At 52.0% G+C, this 18,734-nt stretch overlaps 1 protein-coding gene across 3 annotated transcripts in view; it reads left to right on the forward strand.

The window, feature by feature from the left end:
- TSPAN18 (tetraspanin 18) overlaps positions 1-18,734 on the forward strand; it is a 137,216-nt gene that overhangs the window by 115,329 nt on the left and 3,153 nt on the right. For all 3 annotated transcript variants that reach the window (XM_084777649.1, XM_084777651.1, XM_084777650.1), the window contains 6 exons: positions 1,551-1,623; positions 3,553-3,747; positions 12,245-12,319; positions 13,233-13,331; positions 14,165-14,347; positions 18,041-18,124. In XM_084777649.1, the coding sequence (XP_084633775.1) occupies positions 1,561-1,623; positions 3,553-3,747; positions 12,245-12,319; positions 13,233-13,331; positions 14,165-14,347; positions 18,041-18,124 (699 nt within the window). In that variant the 5' untranslated portion in view covers positions 1,551-1,560. The remainder of the gene's footprint in view (positions 1-1,550; positions 1,624-3,552; positions 3,748-12,244; positions 12,320-13,232; positions 13,332-14,164; positions 14,348-18,040; positions 18,125-18,734) is intronic.

Genomic DNA, 18,734 nt, shown 5'->3' on the forward strand with positions numbered 1-18,734 from the left:
GGTGGTACCCACAGGGTCCTGGGCTGGCTACATGGCACAGCCATCAGCCACATTAGTGCCTCTCAACTCTTCAGGGAGAACGCTGGCTTTCTCTGAGGTGCTAGTGACATAAGGTATCCCAGGCCAGTTTTAAGTCAGAACTCAGTTGTGTCAGACATAATAAGCACTCCTCAAAGCCCCGAGGTTTATTCTACTTGAAGCATTAAGTTTCAGGACACACATTTGTGAGCCTAGGACCCTTGGAGGCTTGGGTGGATGGTCTCTGGGACAGGAACCCAAGCCCTGGGCAACAGGTCCAGACTGTCACTTCCTATCTCCCTGGGTTGTCTTGGAGAAGGGCCATATGGAGGCAACTCCCAGCCTGCTCTCCACTGCACTTTTCCTGTCCTTCACCCTACACTGAGATAGATGGGTTCACACCAGGTCAGGTTGGTCCTGGATGCTGGCCCTGCTTCCATCCTTCCGGGCCAAGATTGAAGGACTTTATCCATGCATTGGCCTCTGTCTTTATCAAACATCCATCATTCTCATGGGGTTTTGTTCTGCAGAGTCACACAGACGAGAAAGCTCCTGAGCAATCTGAAAAACAGGGTCTCCTCTGCTTCTAGTCCAAGATACTGGCCCCTAAGTCTGCTGGAGATGAAGGGCTGAATTTGGGGGGGGGGCTGGGGGTGGAGATACTGAAGATAACTAGCGTTTGGTTGGCCTCGGGGGACCCAGTTAGAGAACTGCTGACTACAGCCATGCTTCCCAGAGAAAACCCCTAGCCTTTTCATCTTCTTCTCCCAACTTGGGTCACTGCATCAAGGTCCCTGGTGTTCAGGGAGTGTCTGGGCAAGAGGGAAGAGAGGAGAGGACAGAGCCTCCAGACAGGTATGGAGGAGGAACCCGACAAAAATTCAGCTTTTTAATCTTCCATCTCTGCAAGTCCCCTGAGAGCATTTGGGGCCTAGACTCTAAAGCAAAACCCCACAGAGATTGTGATTCGGCCAGCCCCCAAGGGTGGAAGGGCTAGTCTGCCCTCACAGCCTTCATTACAGCTGTTCCCCACATCCTATGGACTCAGTGGAGTGAAGACCATGAGGGCCTTACACTCCTTGGGCAGTCTCTTTCTTGGCACTTATTTGTGGTGTGTGTGTGTGTGTGTGTGTGTGTGTGTGTGTGTGTGTGTGTGTGTGTTGATGTGTAGTACGTGTGTACAGTGTATGTATGTGCAGTGTGTGTGATGTGTTTAGTGTGTGTGTGGTGTGTATATACAGTGTGTTTATAGTGTATATGTATGCATGTGCGTGTATGTATGTGTGTGTGTATGGTTGTGTGTGTATGGTGTGTGACATGCACTTCAGAGGAGGGTGACAACCAGGGCCAGGGAACTAGAGAATGAGAGAGAGTTAGAGCTCCAGATTAAAGCTCCAGATGGCCTTGCTTAGTTGCGAATCTTTGCTCTTGAGAGAGGAATTGTTACTGGGTCTCCTGGGCGGGGCTGGTTCTGACTCCAACTGAAGGAGTCCGGTGTCTCCAGGAGGACTGAGAGGCCTTGTGTTTTCTAGGTGGCCCACCATGGAGGGTGACTGTCTGAGCTGCATGAAGTATCTGATGTTTGTTTTCAATTTCTTCGTATTTGTAAGTGCCCCTGGGTCTCTCCTGGGTCTCCCCTGGGTCTCCCCTGGGTCTCCTGTGGGTCTCCCACTGGGTGTTACCTGGGTCTCTAGATTCTGCTGGTGATAAGACTAGCCTGTTTCCTAAAATGGCCACAGGAAGTTGAATATCCAGAGGCAGATGTGCCTAACCAGTAGGCTTCCTGAGGGACATGCCATTGACTGCCCTACTCCCCATAGCCCCCTGTGTAATTGAAAGCTTCTCAGAGGAGCCTGCCTTGGCACCCCAGCTCTGCAACCTGGAAGCACATTTCACCACTCTAAACCTCAACATCTTCATGTCTTAAGGACTCACCAAAATGGGCCTTTCTGACAATTTAGCGAGATTAGTGAACAGGTGTCTAGAATGCAGCCAGTACAGAACAAGTGCGTTCATCTCCCTCGCAATTATGGCCTAGGTACAAGGGGACAGAGGCTCTGTCATCTCCATGATCCATGCTAGCATCCCACTCAGTGCATGCTCGGTCCCACAACCCCTTCTGGTAGCAGAGCCCCACCCCCACTTTCTGATCCTCTATGGGCTTCCCTGACCAACCCTGGCCTCCATCTCAGGCACCACCCCTGGCCCCTCAGGACTGTCCTGTAAGAGTAGTCCCTTTGCTGGCAGCAGAAGGCTGTCTTCATTTCTGCCTCTCCATTTTCACACCTTTCTGTGTCTCCCTGGGACCCACTTCCTGGACGTGGGGCTAGGCAGCCTACAGATGTGAAAGTGGCATTGTCCTAGATGGGGACCCCAGCCCATTTCACCTATCCCTGGACCTTCCTTGTCAGTTCTCAGCAGATTACTATTGAACCCCAAAGCCAGCCACAGTGACGAGAGGAGCAGACCTTACTGGAGCATGTGTGGGGAAACTGAGGCAAAAATTAGGGATGCGGCAGACAGCTATCAGCTCTGGCCTCTCCTCCGCCCTACCCTCTTCTCGGGTCTCTCCACTCACCCCACCTGATGCAACTGCCAATAGCTCTCACCCAGCTTTCCAGCTCTGCCCAGTACCAGCCCCACCCAGGAAACCCACTGAATCAGCCAGAGCTGGCGGTGGCCCCCGAGCCTACCTGCTGTTCCTCACCTGCGCCACCAAGAATATCAAGCCCTGTTAGTAGCCCCAGATTCAACATCAAACCAGTTCTGCACATAACAGAGCCACTTCCAATAGTGCCCATACTCAAGAGAAATGGGATGTCTTGGCCACTGAAATCGGCCATGACAGCTCTGCTGGGGCTGCTATGGGAGGTGGGAATCCAAGCTGCTGGCTAGCCATGAGGATGCTAAGGCTCAGAGTCAGCCATGTACTTAAAGTCACACAGCTAATAAACAGCAGATATGACCCCTGCTCCAGCTTAAGCTGCTTCTCTCCCAAGATGAGGCAGGCACGGAGAGAGACGGGCCACGCAAAGACATCAGCGAGAGGCTTTGCGGCACGTATTTAAGAATGGGAGTTCACTGAGCAAACCTTGTCCCTAGTGTGGCCACTGTGAGCTCAGCATCACCCTCAAGAGCTTGTCCATGGAGGTTTGTTCAGTGTCGGGGAGACCTAGGCTGTAGCCTTGACTCTGCTATAAACTTGAGAGGTGACCCTTTGAACGTCCTTGGCCTCATAAGCTTGGAGCTGTGACATCTAAGGAGCATATGAAAGTCACCAATAAACCCTGTGCACAAGGTCTTTCGCAGCTTGAGGTGGCACACAGGTCAGAAATTAGATTGAGAGGAGCTCCATGGACACTCAAAGTGGCCAGTGGGCCCTGGAGACTTAGGCTCAGCATGATGAGATCTGCCCAAGCCTGCAGGCCTCAGCTCTTCAGCCCCAGGCCTCACTCAGGAGGGTGTGGATGGAGCATCTGACTTCGCTGTCTGTCTGTCTGTTCTCTTTTCTTCTTGCCTGCCTATGGACTACAGCTGGGAGGAGCCTGCCTGCTGGGCGTTGGCATCTGGGTCCTTGTGGATCCCACTGGCTTCCGAGAGATCGTGGCTACCAACCCCCTGCTCACCACCGGCGCCTACATCGTCCTAGCTATGGGTGGTTTGCTGTTTCTTCTCGGCTTCCTGGGCTGCTGCGGAGCTGTCCGAGAGAACAGGTGTCTGCTGCTATTTGTGAGTGACCTCCCTCCCCCCCTTCCCCCCACCCCCCCAACCCCGCTCTACCTGTGGCTGATATGAGAGAGATAAGGAGCTTTTGACTCCCAACCCCGACTTGGTTTCAGAAACCAAAACAGTCCTTCCCACCTGGGTGGCTGTCAGCATTAAAGCCAGAGGGTCCTGGGACCTGGGGGTGTCGCTCAGTGGTAGAGCATAAGGCCCCGGGTTCCATCTCCAGCCCACTGATTGTGGTCAGTGGTCTGGGAGCCCTGCGGTGCCCAGCTACTCACCCACATCCCGGTAGGAGATTGGTGCAGGGGCCATCTGTCCGTGGAGCACTGGCCTATCAGGTCAACTGTTACTGGAGAACTAGCCGGCCGTCCTGCCCTTGGGTAAGGAGGCCTAAGGTCAGGGACACCATCCCAGGGTGCCTTTCTAGACAAATGAGGCAGAATCCAGAAGAAAGCTTGAGAGAGCTTTGAGTTTGGAAGAGATAGGAAGACGAGCTTGGGGGGGGGGGGTCAAGATGAGCACGTGTGAGAGAACAAAAAACCCAAGGAGCCTCAAATCTTGGTCTAGGCCTTTGATGAGGTGGGTGTGAAAACCGAGTTCAGCCCAGGACAGTACCTGGAGCTTTTGATGTGAACCCTGCTCCGCACTTTCCCTAGACCAAGCATAGAAAAAGTACTAACCACATTCTGCTACCTTTGGTTTAACTTCGGGTCTGTTAAGGTCTGTTCTGAGTCACCCCAAACTCAAGGTGGCTGCTAAGGATAGGGGATAGCCAGCTACACTGTCATATGCTTGCCTTTTTAGCTTTGGGCCAGGAAGGAGTCAGTAACTATTTACTGTCACTAGTTTAAATGTTAGCTCTATGGCCAGTCGAGAGGCCAAGGTTGTCTGGTTCATTCATGGCTGAACAGTGGTGAGCAGTTTGAGGACTGCTTAGTGGAACACTAGTGTTTAAAGATTCTTAGCTGCCTCTTAAGACTGTCTCCCTCCTCTCCCCAGATACATACAGTGACCCTCTGATGCCCTGGGATGACCCACTGTGCCTCTCCTAGCTCCCCTACCCTTCACCTACCCCAGAAAGTCAAGCCAGCGCCCTTGGCCACTGCACACTTGCTGTGCTCATCATTCTTAGGGAGTGCCCCTGAGGTCTGAGCTGAGTGGACTGCCCTCCAGGAACACAGCAGTACCCAGCCTTTGCTGCCCCAGCTCCTAAGCCCACTGGTTTGCATGGAGTCTCTGCCCACAGCTCTTGGGTGTGGCCTTGGCTTCCAAGGCTAACCAACCAGGCCTCTCAAGGCACAGTCCACTGAGGACATTGGTGTTGGCTCGGATGACTTCCTTCCTTCCAGAGCCCTGATCTATAAACCCTGAGTAATGAAGCCAAACTGGCTGTTGGGCAGATCGCTCACCCTGCAGCTTGCTCTCCACTTAACTTCTCAAGCGGAGATGGAACACTTTCCGGAGCTGCTTCTTACGTCTTTGTATTTGTTATTTTTCTCATTGCTCGGACAAAATGCCTGATAAAAGCAACTTAGGGAAGGAAAGGTTTCTTCTGGCTCAGTTTGAAGGTGTCATTTATCAAGGAGGGAAAGGCAGGAGCGTGAGGCAGCTGGTCACGTGGTCTCTGTAGGCAGGAAGCAGAGAAAGAGATGCATGCTGGTGCCTGGCTTACTTTCTCCCTTTCATTGGTTCTGGGATCCTAGTCTATGGCATGGTGATGTGCACATATAGGACACATCTTCCCTTCTCACTTAACCCAACCTAGAAATTCCTCACAGACACAGCCTGAGGCTTGTCTCCTAGGCAACTCTAGACCTTGTCAAGGTGACAGTGCTAATTGTCACAACCTTCTACACCTGCGATGGGGGTAACCTTTGCAGTTCCCTCCCTCATGTCCAGGCTGTGAGAGGTGACTTCATCACTGAAGATGTACTAGGGAGGAGGCAAGCCTAGGTGTGAGTGTGCACCCTGTTCTGTGCTCCCCACCTGGCCTCTTAACCTCTTGATCTCGGCATCTTTGACTGCCAAGGGACTGACTAGCTCTGCTGGAGAGCCTGAAGCCTGTGGTCTTGGTGGGTGGGTTTCTCTCCCAGGAGGATCTGTGGGCCTGGGGCCAAGAGAAGTTCAGCGTTGAGCCCAGGCCTGCTACAGGGTTCCTGCTTAGAGATGCAAGCATACCTCAAGTTGCAAATGTTCCTTGTGTATAAATGGCCTGCAATTCAAATGGCCTGCTACCTGGGCTAGTGGGTTGAAGGACTTCCTTGTAGGGGACCCATGGAGGCTACTTCACAAACTATTCGAGGAGGCCCAGAGCAAACAGCAGGCTCAGGAGCTGGGGCAGGAAACGCTAGCCAATGCCTCACTCCTGTAGAGCAGGCTAATCGGTTCAGACCCCAGGGGGATTCCCTGAGCATGGACACAGCCAAGTGTGCAGAGATCAAAGCGCTGCCTTGCAAGTAGTGGAACTGTCTTTCCTATAGTCAGTGGCGCCAGGCTAGAGGAAGACATCTGGCCTGGGGCTCCTTCTAGATTAAGACACCCCCATGTGGCTCATTCCTACCATAGCCATGTGCTCCACCTCCCAGAGAGGAAGTGCAATGGCCTGTGACATGAGCGGCAGGGGAGCTGTAGGTCCCTTTATTTCTCTTAGCTTAACATGGCTAACTTTACTGGGAAAGACAAAGAAACCTGCGGGTGCCCCCTGGTGGAATGTCCTCTTCTGTGTCGTGTCGGTCAGCTCCTGTATGTGGCCGCTCTGGCTAGGGAGCCAGAGGCTTTAAGAAAGAGCTGGTCTTGGTGTGTGGTGACACATCTGTACTACTCCTAGGCATGTTTTCAAAGGGCTCTGCATCCTACTGTGGAGATGCTTGCACATCCACGACCACTGTTGCTGTATTCACGATAGCCGGGAAATGGATGAACGGGTAATGACAATGTGGTGCATATGCACAATGGAATTTTGCTCAGCCATAAAGAAAAATGAAATTTATTAAATTTGCAGGCAAAATGAGTGGAACTGGAAAATATTACATTAAGTGAGGTAACCCAGTCTCAGAAAGACAAATAGCTCATGTTCTCTCTCATGTAGATCTGAGCTTCTAATTTTTATTTATGTGTATTTATGTGGGAGGAAGTATTGGGTAGAGGCCAGAAAACTAGCAAGGGGCCCATGAGAGGAAAAAAGAGGCTTTACGGGAGGGAATGAGAAAATACCAGAATACATGTGATATGAAAGGGGGTTGAGGGGCTAAGAAGAAAAGGGGTGAGGAGACGGGGGTCTAAGGAGTACATGGGAGGATCAACCAGAACTAAGGAGTTATGAAAACGACATAAGGAAATCCACTACTTGTATGCTTATTGAAAAAAAATATATGCATGAAAAGAGAGTTTGTGCGATCTGTATGGAGGTATACAGCTGTGATTCCAGCATTAAGGAGGCTAACAAAGGAGCATTGCTGGAAGACCAAGGCCAGCCTGGGCTACAGAGTTAGGTTCTGTCTCAAAGAGAGGGAGAGAGAACAGAAAGAAAAAGGAGTTGGAAAGCAGGTCCTGCCTTCCCCTCCCCGCTTTGGTCCCCAGGGATGCATCACTGTTAATGGGTCCATCTCTGAAGCCAAGCCCGGAAGGCAGCCTGTGCTCTTGGCTGAGAGCAGGCTGTGCTCGGCTGCTTTGCCAGCCTCGGCTAAGTGTGCTCTGCGCCCTGCCAGCTGGAGAGAAGAATGGGGCATTTGTTTTTGCATAAAGTTTAAGGAGAAGGTTGAGAGCTGGGGACAGGTTGAATTAGTCCAAGAGCTGGCTACCAGCCAGGTCCCCTCTGCCTCTCTGTCTCCACTTGGGCTTTATCTCTGCATCAGCCTCCTCCTCTCTCCTCTCTCCTTCTGCCGTCTCTCAGTTTCTCTTCCTGCCATCTCTCTATCACCCCTCTTCTCTCTGTTCCCTGCTCATCCCTCTCCCAAGTCCAGTTCACACAAGCCTAAAGGCAGTGTGGATGAAAGGTAGGGTATAGGCAGGGTAATACCAGGCCTCAGTCTGCTGCCATCCAACGCAGAGCAGCCCTGGACAGACTGAAGTCATGTGCAAGAGGGCTACACTATGGCAGTGGGCATGTGTGTGTGTGTGTGTGTGTGTGTGTGTGTGTGTGTGTGTGTGTTCTAAGTATATACATGTATGTGTGAGTATACATGTATGTGTGTTGTGTGTACATGTGTGTTATGTGGTGCTATATATAGCTTATTGTGGGTACATGTGTGCATATTACATGTGCATATGTGTTTGCCGTGTATATATGATGTGTGTACCTGTATTGTGGGTTTTGTGGGTTATGTAGTAGTTTGTGGGTTGTGTGAAAACACATATACAGATGGCAGGTATATAGTGCAGGGGGTTGAGGGGGCATAGAAGCTTTTAGAAACTTTTCTTTTTTTTCTAAGACAAGGTCTCATGGTAGCCTAGGCTGCTATGGGGTCAAGGATAATGACCTTGAACTGCGGATTCTCCTCATGTGCTGGATTACAGGTGTGCCCCATGACAATTTTGTGTAGCACTGGTGATCCAGTCCAGGACTTCCCATATGCTAGGCAAGTTTTCTGCCTGCTGAGCTACATCCCCAACCCTTCTAGAAGGTTCTCTAAAAGGTCCCTAACTTAATACCAGTTCTCTTTTCCAATCTGAAGCTGGCTGTGTGGTCATTCCTGTAGAATATGGCCACTGATTCAAACACTGGTGGCACCTGGGGCTCCCTGGAGGCTTCTGGCTTCCTCCTAAGTCAGGCTCTCATCTGGAAAGGGCAAACAGAGCATGGCTTTAGCCATCCCAGGACCCTGGGCCCCCAGGTCTGCAGCAATAAAGCCTCGCATGGAGCAACCCCTGCCTGGTTCTGGGACTGAGACCCCCAAGTCTGAGGACAATTGGCCTTGTGATCAGTCACTTAATGACTAGAACAGATGTGTGGGTCTCTGTCCCCCCCCTACACCAGCTCCGGCCACTCCTATATATATTGTCTCCTCTGAGTGTCACAAGGAACCCTATGGCCAAATTACCTAAAAAGTCTAATTTCAACAAGGGTGTTGGGGCAGGAGAGAGAGAGGAGAGGGATGGGGACAGGAGGGAGAGGGAAAGAGAATGAGTGTATTTAAGAGTTACATGAGCGGTACAATGTGGAAATTGAGGGCTGCTTATCAGAACGCAGAACCAGGGCACTCCCCATGAGTAAGAGCACCAAGGGATCTGCTGACCTCAGTGCTTAGCAGAGGTGGAAATCAGAGGGTGGGAATTCCCTGGGACGGTAGCCTGGGCCCCCTGGGGGAAGTCCCCAAGCAGCAGGAAGCTGTGAGAGCAAGAGGAAGTCATTTGGCTGCAGATGTGGGGGCAGGTTGGCGGAGGACAGGATGGGACCTCATCTCTATTGTAGGTACTGCAACGTGCACTTCCCTCTTGAAACTCAGGCCCTGTGCAGAACAGATAGATATGCACCAGGTGGGAGCTCCCAGGCTCCTCCTTCCCTTTCCCAAGCCGCATTCGTTCCTGGCATCTCTCCGAGGCATCAGCTCTGTGCAGCCCACCTCAGGGTGGGCCGGTGTCTGCCTTGTATGTGTCTGCTTGTCCACACCCAGAGTGCCTCAGAGCAGGCGCTCTATAGAAGCTTTGGGATAAAAGCACAAGGAGGAGACAGATCAGAGGTTGATGGTAAGAGCTGTGTGTCCTGGGGCTGCCCATTTAACCTCTCTGGACCTATAAGACCCTTCATGAGTAAAATGAGGATAACCAGATCTTCCCAGCTCCCATTCTGTGCTCACAATCCACTGGGAAAACATGCATCTTGCTTAGCTCTGCTCCTGGCTTCACTTGATACATTGAGAATAAACGAACTCACAACTCTTAAGAACTGGAAGCTCCTGCCATCACCCCTAAATGGCACTGCAACTATCCACAGTCACCGCCCCCCCAAACTACAGTACCGCCAGCTTCTCTTAGAGCCACAGCCTTGCTGTCCAAAGCACTTGCCCCTTCCACAAGCTGCAGAAATCAGACTCCCATGAGCGGCATGCAACCCAGAGAATGCAGAGCGTAGCAGTTGCTGTTTTCCTAGCTGACGCTCGCTCTCATGCAAAGCTTGTTACCTACCATCTCATGGAGGCTGCAAAGTGATTGTGCAGTGGCACGCACCATCCATAATTTGTGACTCTCGGCCAGCATTGCGGGCATCATTGTGGGGTCAAGAGCCTGAGGACCTGCCAACAGTCAGGGAGGACACAGAGAAGGGGGAGCCCTGTAGAGGCCCTGTTGTGTAGAACTGATGACCAATCAAATGGGAATGCCAGATCTCTGCCTGGGTTGGGGATAGAGAAGCTGCAAAGGACACTCTCTTAGTGGCTGCTCAGCCCAGGGATGGCCAGACTCATGGAAGCCAGGTCAATGGGTGACAGAAAAGACTGGGAAGCAGCAGCCAGGGTCCTGCCCCAGGCCCAGGAAGCTTTCTGTCCTACTCCACACTGCTCCCTGTCCTCAGGCCAAGACTACCCGAGTCTTTGAGAGTGCTGGGGTTCTGGCTGGAGTCAACATGGTACCCAAATGTTCCCGTCTGTTCCACACTGTCTCCAGTAAGGCTGCTACGCACATGCCAGGCTTCTCATGGGCTGCGACCTTAGCTGAGCACAGAGACGGCAGAAAGCCCCTAGCAGGAGAGGATTGACCTGGGACTTGTTACTCTTTGCATCTTTGGGCCAGTCGTCCCCTCCCCAGCCTCAGCTTCCTCATCTATGGGCAATGGAAAGCTATAGAGAAGAGCCACCGGGGAATGACTTCGGTGCCGACGCCATACATTCCCAAGTCCGGGGCTTGTGTACAAGATCAGACACGACTTGCACCTGAGTGCCCCTCAGACCACCTCCTGGAACAGTAGAGAGTGCAGGGCCATGCAGGATACGGAGAGTCCATAAGTTACTCCCTTGGCAGAGCAGTGGGCCAAGGAGATGGTTCCATTGTGAAGGCCTCCCTTTGGATGTTACAGTGGCATCTCCTTTGACAGCTCTGGGGGCTTGACTGTGTCCTCCAGCCAGTCTTCATTCTTCCTATGCTCAACAGTTTAGACCTCTCCAGGCAGAAAAGCCACAAGGCGAACATGACCGGAGTCTCCCAGGATGAGGATAAAGTGACAGAGTTTCTGACGGGAAAAGGAAGTTATGAGAGGACCCACACACACACAACCATCCACCATGTCCCAGGTCATCCAGGAGGCCATGACTGAGTGGCTGGGTTCTTAGCAAAAGGCAGGTTCTTACCGATCATCCGAGTGGCCCGAGTCCCACACTTTCACAGCCTGGGACATCTTCACTCCGTATCATCCATCCTTATTACTAGCCCCATGCTACTGGGAAAGAAGGGCCTGCAATATCCTCAGCCTAAGCCCAACACCCCCTTTTCCTTCTGGCCGAGCACCCCCAATACAAGCTTACCAGCCTGAGTGTTGTCTCCTACATGGCCAGGAGAGTTAGGACATATAAAGGCCAGCTTCTGTGAATGCTGTGGGTCCCTCTGCTGGTGGCTCCAGCTGGGATGAGTATGGGGTTTGCAAGTGTGCTGAGGAAGATAGGCCATGCTGCTGCGGTTTCTTCTTTTTTGAGGCAAGTCCAAAACAGTGCTACTGAAGACCAGAGCCTGAGGCACACAGCATATCACAGGCTCGTGATGACAATTTGTTTATTTGTGAGGCCTCTCAGATGCTGGGGCAAGGCAGCCTGCAGTGGCCAGGTGCTTCTGTTGGGATGCTATGATGTGAAGCTGGCCCCCTCTGCTGGGAGAAGTCAGGAAGGCCTCACAGAGGTGGTGCTGGAGCTTAGCTTTGGCATAAGGGACTCCCCAATACAGGAGGGCCCCACATCAGACCTTCCTAGTCAATCTGTGGAACACAGGGATTTACTGAGTGGAGCAGAATGGTCTCTGTGTTGGACATAAAACTCCCCTGAAATTCTGGGAGTCCCACTGCCTTTCTGCCTATCTCGGGCCTGTGTTTCAGGTAAAGATAACATGGATTCCCTATCTCTTAGCATGGCCTCCTATTTCCATGGCAACCAGAGGCACTGGGGCAGGAAAATGTAGCCTGGAGGTTTATGAAGTAGGAAACCCAGCCTGGGATCACAAAGAATTTGAGATCCCACAGCTTGGATAATTCACAGAGGGAAATGTCCCCAAAGGGAGTCCAGATGAGTTCAGTTCCATCAGCAGCCTCCTTCTGGAGGCCACTAGGTTTTACACTGCACAGAGCAGCGTCTGTCTCTCAGCGACCATGTGATCAGAAAACAGACTTATTTATCTGCATTGCCCATGCTTTCTCTTGAGCCTCTGCGCCCCCAGGGTAGATCATCAGTGTGTTTGTTATGAAAACAGTGATTTATGACAGTGGAAGTCTGCCTTACAAGATGAGCCCTCACTTCATCTATCACATAAGGGTGCATGGTAAGATGGAGCCCAGGCAGGCCTCACAGTTACCCTCTCTCCGCAGTTTTTCCTGTTTATCCTGATCATCTTCCTGGTAGAGCTCTCAGCAGCTATCTTGGCCTTCATCTTCAGAGAACACGTATGTACCAGTCAGCTTCTGACCCTGCTGCCCTCACCACCCTATGAGCATGGGAGGCCCCTGAGTGACCCCTGCCTCCTCAAAAGGACCCTTATAAGTAGCTGTCTCTCATCCGTTGCTGCAAGACTAAACATGACCTGCACCTCAGGGAAGTGCCCAGTCCAGAGCAACCCAGCCTAATGAAATCCCCTATAGGGGTATTTCCACAGAAGGTCTTCACTAGAAATGCCTGAGAATTCCCACTCCTGGACCACCTGGTATAGCCCCAGCCTGGTCCTAGAACTTGTATCTAATCCAGTGACAGGCTGATGATGGCAAAATCAACCCCAGTCTGGGCATGTTGTGTGTGCCATGCTGGGCTACCAGCCTCTCTAATTAGCGTGCACCATGGACCATTCATCCCAGAGGCTTCAGCCAGATCCTTACCGTAAGCCTATGGACAAGGCCTGATACTACAGCTAGAAAGGTCTGGGCTCCAAATGGGAAGGCGGGAAGGATAAGACACATGGGCTAGCCTGGGACAAGGAGCCAACCTGAGGAAGCTGTTGAGAACAGCAACTTTGAGGACATATCTGGGAGCTATGGGTAACTGAAGGCTCCCTCTTTACCCACACCAACTTCCTGTAGGTTGGGCCTGGCACCTGCTGATTCTGAAGGATAGGATGACAATCATGGCTCCCCACACCCCACACACACTCATCCTCTGAGAAGAACTGCAAGGCTAAGCAGGGTTCCCAGCGTGTCCCATCCTGGGGTTAGCTGATACCTCTGTATGCAGACACCCTTATCACAGCCTGTGATGACACAGCAAGGTCCCAAGCCTTGGGAAGGGGTTGCCTGCCCCAAATGGACAGCTTAGTATCCCCTGGGAGGCCAGGCTGAGGGGATTCAGCATTCTCTCCTCCGTCTCCAGCTCACTCGAGAGTTCTTCACCAAGGAGCTTACCAAGCACTACCAGGGCAATAATGACACGGACGTGTTCTCTGCCACCTGGAATTCAGTCATGATCACAGTGAGTGCCCCTCCTCCATGCCATCCTGGGATGCTATGAATACTCAATGCCATACTGTTGTCCTAGAAAAGCCTGACCTCTAGAGCCTCCTCCTAGTCCCTTGCCTGTGTCAGGCATCAACAATCAACCAAGAATCACTGATCACCCTTGGTCTGTGAATCATCATTTGCACAGATGTCATGGCTAGTGGATCACAGCCCTGACTCTCTACAAAACCTATTGACTGACCCTGGCATAGGTCCTCAAGCAATAGCCATTGTTATTGATGCTAATAATAATCAGTACAGGGTCTGGAGAGATGGTTGAGTCAGTAAAGTGCTTGCTGTGCAATTATGAGGAACTGAGTTTCACCCCCAGCACCCATGTAAAAATCCAGGCATGATGACATGCGCCTATAATCCCAACACTGGGAGTGTGGAGACAAGTAAATCTCTGGGGCTCACTGCCCAGGCAGCCTCGCCTAATCTACAAGCCCCAAGTCTCAGTAAGAGCCCCTGTCTCAAAAATTAAGATGGATAACACCTGAAGAGTGGCATCTGAGATTGACCTCTGGCCTCCATGAATGTGTACAAAAGCCCCTACAACACACACACATATATTCACACATGAACAAATACACACATGACGAAGTAAAGATAATAATTGACATAGCATAATATAAAATCACAGCAACTATATGTGCACTGCTTACCAAGCACTGGTTAGGTACAGGAGGACCCTGAAGCTCAGGGACATAGGTCATCATCACAGAGGGCAGAGGATACTGGGCCCTGGCAGAGGCTGGCATCCCCCATCTGGTCCTGCTCTAGCTCCCACATCCGTCTCTCTCCTAGTTTGGCTGCTGTGGGGTCAACGGACCTGAAGACTTCAAGGTGGCCTCTGTGTTTCGGATGCTGACGCCGGATGGTGAGGAAATCCCCAAGGCCTGCTGTCGGAGGGAACCCCAGACTCGGGACGGGGTGCTACTGAGCAAGGAGGAGTGCCAGCTGGGGAGGAATCCGTTCATAAACAAGCAGGTATGATTCCCAGGAAGGGAGACATTCCACAAATATGGGCACAACTCGGGGAACTGGTGTCTGCCCAGAAGGTCTGAAGGTAGCCGGGGAGCTTTGTAAACAGTTCTGGCTGTGACACAGGCTTCTCTACCCATGCCTCTGAGACCCAAAGACGTAGGGAGAGGATCACACTAACAGGGGATATGAGCTGGGTTTTAGACTGGTGTGAGAATTTGGTCTACAGCTTCAGGATGAGTTTTCCAAGCTTCTCATAAAAGTTGGAGAGTGGGGCTCTTAGACATATACTGTATTTATGAGGCAGCTTACCCTGGCCAAATAGAGGACACGCCTTGATCCCAGGGGAGCAGACTTTCACTGACCTGACCCTAAAACAAAAGTCCCGGCCTTGTCTCTCACAACAAGGAGCTCAGCACCACTTCATCCTTGGTCCCCTCCTTCCCTCTGGTCAGAGACTCTGCCCTGCTGCCGCACCCCCTGCGCCCACCAAAAGAGGGAGAGAGAGAGAGAGAGAGAGAGAGAGAGAGAGAGAGAGAGAGAGAGAGAGAGAGAGAGAGAGAGAGAGAGAAGATGGGCAGGGAAGACAGAGAGGAAGATAAGAATCACACCCAGGCTTCTTCCTTGGTCAGACTTCTGGGAGAATTCAAAATACTTGAAAGCTGATGGTGCACAGGAGACAAGACCCAGCTCCCACGGGGCTCTTAGTCTAGGGAGAGATGGTAGAGGGTGAGCCAGTGAATAAAAGTGAGCCTTGCCTACAGTGGTGGTTGTGAGAGTGAAAATCAACTGGAGGAAGTCCTGGAGCATGCATGGGCTGGACCTTAAAGTTCTCAGAGTCCCAAAGGATGGGATCACTGGGCTGAGACCTGCCTGACCCCATGACCTCAGCTTGACACCAGAACTCAGCTCCTGTCCTGGTGCCTTCCCCGAGATAGGCCAGAGCTCAGTGCCTCTCTCTCACACATCCTGCTTTCCCACCCCGGGGAGAGAGACAGACATAAACATGGAGGTGCATTGGGATGTGCATACTATGGAGAGAGCAGGCCACTGGAAGGGTGGAGCACAGGGACCTATGTGAAGAGCAAATAGTATTTGGGAAGCATAGAAGGATGTGGGGAGTCCCACACTTCCGTTGCTGACAGGCCAAGGCTGTCACCTGTCTACTGAAAGCCAAGCCTGCCGACCCGAGGCCTCCTTGTTCAGTTACCCCTATGCTGGGGAAGAAACACCCACCACAACCCAGGAGTGTACGCCAGAAGCCTTGATTCTCCTGCTGTCTCTCAAAGACCCTGGAATCACACATTTAGCCAGAGGGAAACGTGCAGGAAGTTGAGTCACACCCTTATGAGAAAGTGTTACACCCCCTACTTCAGCCAGAATCCGGCCACTCAGGACCTTGCTGAGGACAGCGAGCCCCGAGGTGGCAGCTCTACAAAGAAGGAGCCAGACCACCCTTCTCTCACTGAAGGAGCTGCTGAGGGCTCCGGAGTTGTGTGGAGTCGGGAGAGAGTCCTATGAGCAGATTCTTGTCCTACAAATGCTGCTAGCCAGCCTCGGAGAAGCTTCTCAAGACCCCTCTGCCCCCAGTCCTGAACTTTCTCCTGCAAGATACTTCCCCCATGAGCATACTCCTGCTGTCTCCTGCACTAAGGACCACACAGCCATATTGATTCTCCACCACAGAGCCTCTCCAGGCTCAGTGAAACTAACAGGCAGGGCTGGTTCTCTCCCACTCCATCCCCTCTGAGCCATATTTTCAGTTAAGAGCCTCCACCGGGGGACCATCTCCAGTTGGGTTCTCTCCAGAACTGCCTCCCACAGAGCCCAGGACACATTTGTGTCTGGCACAAGCCAGAGAGCTAGAAGTGTGGAGTTCCCTCAGGGATAGGGAGAAAGTGGCTGGGTTGTCACTCTGGCTTCTCTGGGGCTGGGAATTCAAGACAGTTCTGCATGAACAGCGGTCCCCAGGAGGAAGGAGGGTGGGACGGAATGGAGCGATGGTGAGGTGATTTACTGCGCTTGTAGCGGGTGTCAGTGCAGGTACAGGCATGTGACAAGAGTGTTTCTATGCTTTCTAGGTTGGGAGACATTATGTGTGAGGTTTGGAGAACGTTGAGAATGCAGTACCTTTGAGATAACCAGGCAGAGGTCCCAGGGGCAGTAGGGCACTCATCCTGGAACTTAGGAAGGGCACTCTAGTGATGAGAATGTAGGTGTCACTGCCCAGCTGCTGTGGTCTTGGGAGTTGGGTGAGGTTGGGACAGAGTCCTACAACCAGGTTCCTGTCCTTCAGATGCTATTAGCCAGCCTTGGAGAAGCTTCTCAGCTCCTGCCCCAGTCCTGAGCCAGCTGAACCTCTCTATTTGGTTGGTTTCGGGGTGGCTGAGCAGGAGCTGGGGTGGAGAGCATTCCTTCTCGGAACATTGGAGAGTAGGTACTATGACAGGCATCTAGAGAGCGATGCTCTGTCCCTGTGCCAGAAAAGGGTACCCCATCATAGGGTGATACCCTGGGCATGGCCAGTTGCAGGCTCTGATTGAGGGGCTTGGCCACCTGAGGGACAAGCGTTTCTGAAATACAGTTCCCATCTCTCCATATAGAGGGAAAGGGATCCCCAGTCACTCTCCCCGAATATGACCTTCCCCTCTTGCTGTGTGTGTGTGTGTGTGTGTGTGTGTGTGTGTGTGTGTGTGTGTGCATGCGCATGCAACCTCTAGTGAGCCATCCACCTGCTTTCTCTTGGTTGAACCACAGATAAGCCACTTCTCACTAGGGGCTGCACCGAGGACCAAATGATGCAAGGCACATGGAGCCTAGTGAGTCCCTAGAAGAGGGATGCTGAGCATAGCTAGGCACTGTCTGCTCTACCCACTCATGCCTTGTCCCTGAGGAGTTTCCACCAGCCAACCTTCTGCTCTGCTCAGGTCACTCGTGCTAGGTCAGGTCTCTGTATGTCTGGGCAGAGTCTGTCCACCTACTCGACAGGGCTCCAGGGAAAACAGGTCCCCTTTGCTTGTTCCTCATCTGTCTCCACTTGGAAGACACCCTGACTCCCATCTGGCCACTGTCCTTGCTCAGGTCCCAGTGTCTGCTTGCTCAGACATACTGGTTCAGGGGCCCTGGCATTTATGTAGCCTCTGAAAAGTTCCCAGAATTCCAAATGTCACACACAGAAACTATCTGCAGCTGCAAAAAACCCCACCTCTGCTAGAGCACGAGGCAACCATAGTCAGCTGCTATGAATAGCTGAAGCAGCCCCGTATCCCCACACCTGGGATTGAAACAAAAACACATTCTTATAACATTTCTGTGTTTTTAAAGAAACCAACATGCCAAAATTGTCACAACAATCCTGTCAATGATCTGACGCTCCCTCCTCCCCACATCAATATGAAAATGCTGGCTGGAGAGATGGCTCAGAGACTAAGCACTGTCTGTTCTTCCAGAGGTCCTGAGTTCAATTCCCAGCAACCACACGGTGGCTCACGACCATCTATAATGAGACCTGGTGCCCCCTTCTGGCATGCGGGTGTACATGCAGGTACAATACTGTATACATAATAAAAATTTAAAAATCTTTTTTAAAATATATGAAAATGCCAGCCTGCTGAGCCCCGGGGCCACATGCCAGGATTTCAGTGCCAACAATGGTCCTGACTGCAGATTGCACCTTCATCTCTGGCCTTTCCTGTCTAGGGCTGTTACACGGTGATCCTCAACACCTTTGAAACCTACGTCTACCTAGCTGGAGCCTTTGCCATTGGGATACTGGCTATTGAGGTGAGTGGGGGACCCTGGGAGGAAGCCCCCAGGGCCTGTACTCCCAGCTTCCTTCTCAGATCCGTGGCTGCCGACTGATGCAAATGGCTGCTGCTGGAATCATTCTTGTGGCCTGAAGCTACAAATCCGTGCCTATCCCAGAACGAGAGCACCCAGGCCCTGAGAGGCACTCTACCTCACCCCAGCTCTGTAGTGCAAGTGCACTTTGTGGTGTGTGAGCTTCCTTGACAGTTGGGGGCCTTCTTGATGAGGCCCTGGCCCTACCTTTCTTTGCAAATGTTCAGAGGGGGTTTTTTGTTGTTGTTGTTGTTTTTTTTTTTTTTTAACTTAACAACTGAGCTTTAGTACCCTTCATCCCAGAGCCCCAGAGTGGGTACCTTTGATCTACCACTAGGTGGTGCTTCAGCCGTCCCTTCTTATCTCCAGGCCCTACCCAGTTAATACAAGTTGGAGTAGTTGAAGCCAGGCAGCTTGACGCTCAGCCCTGGCCACCTGCTCTTCAGGGCCCCCTTCAAGGATGCTCTGGCACCCTGATATGCCCTTGTGCAGTGTCCTCTGTGGATAACAGTTCTGTGTAAGCCACAGGGAACAAGGAGGCATCATTCATTAG

This window comes from Acomys minous, assembly GCF_964271855.1.
Source record: "Acomys minous genome assembly, chromosome: 3".
Taxonomy (NCBI): Eukaryota; Metazoa; Chordata; class Mammalia; order Rodentia; family Muridae; genus Acomys; species Acomys minous.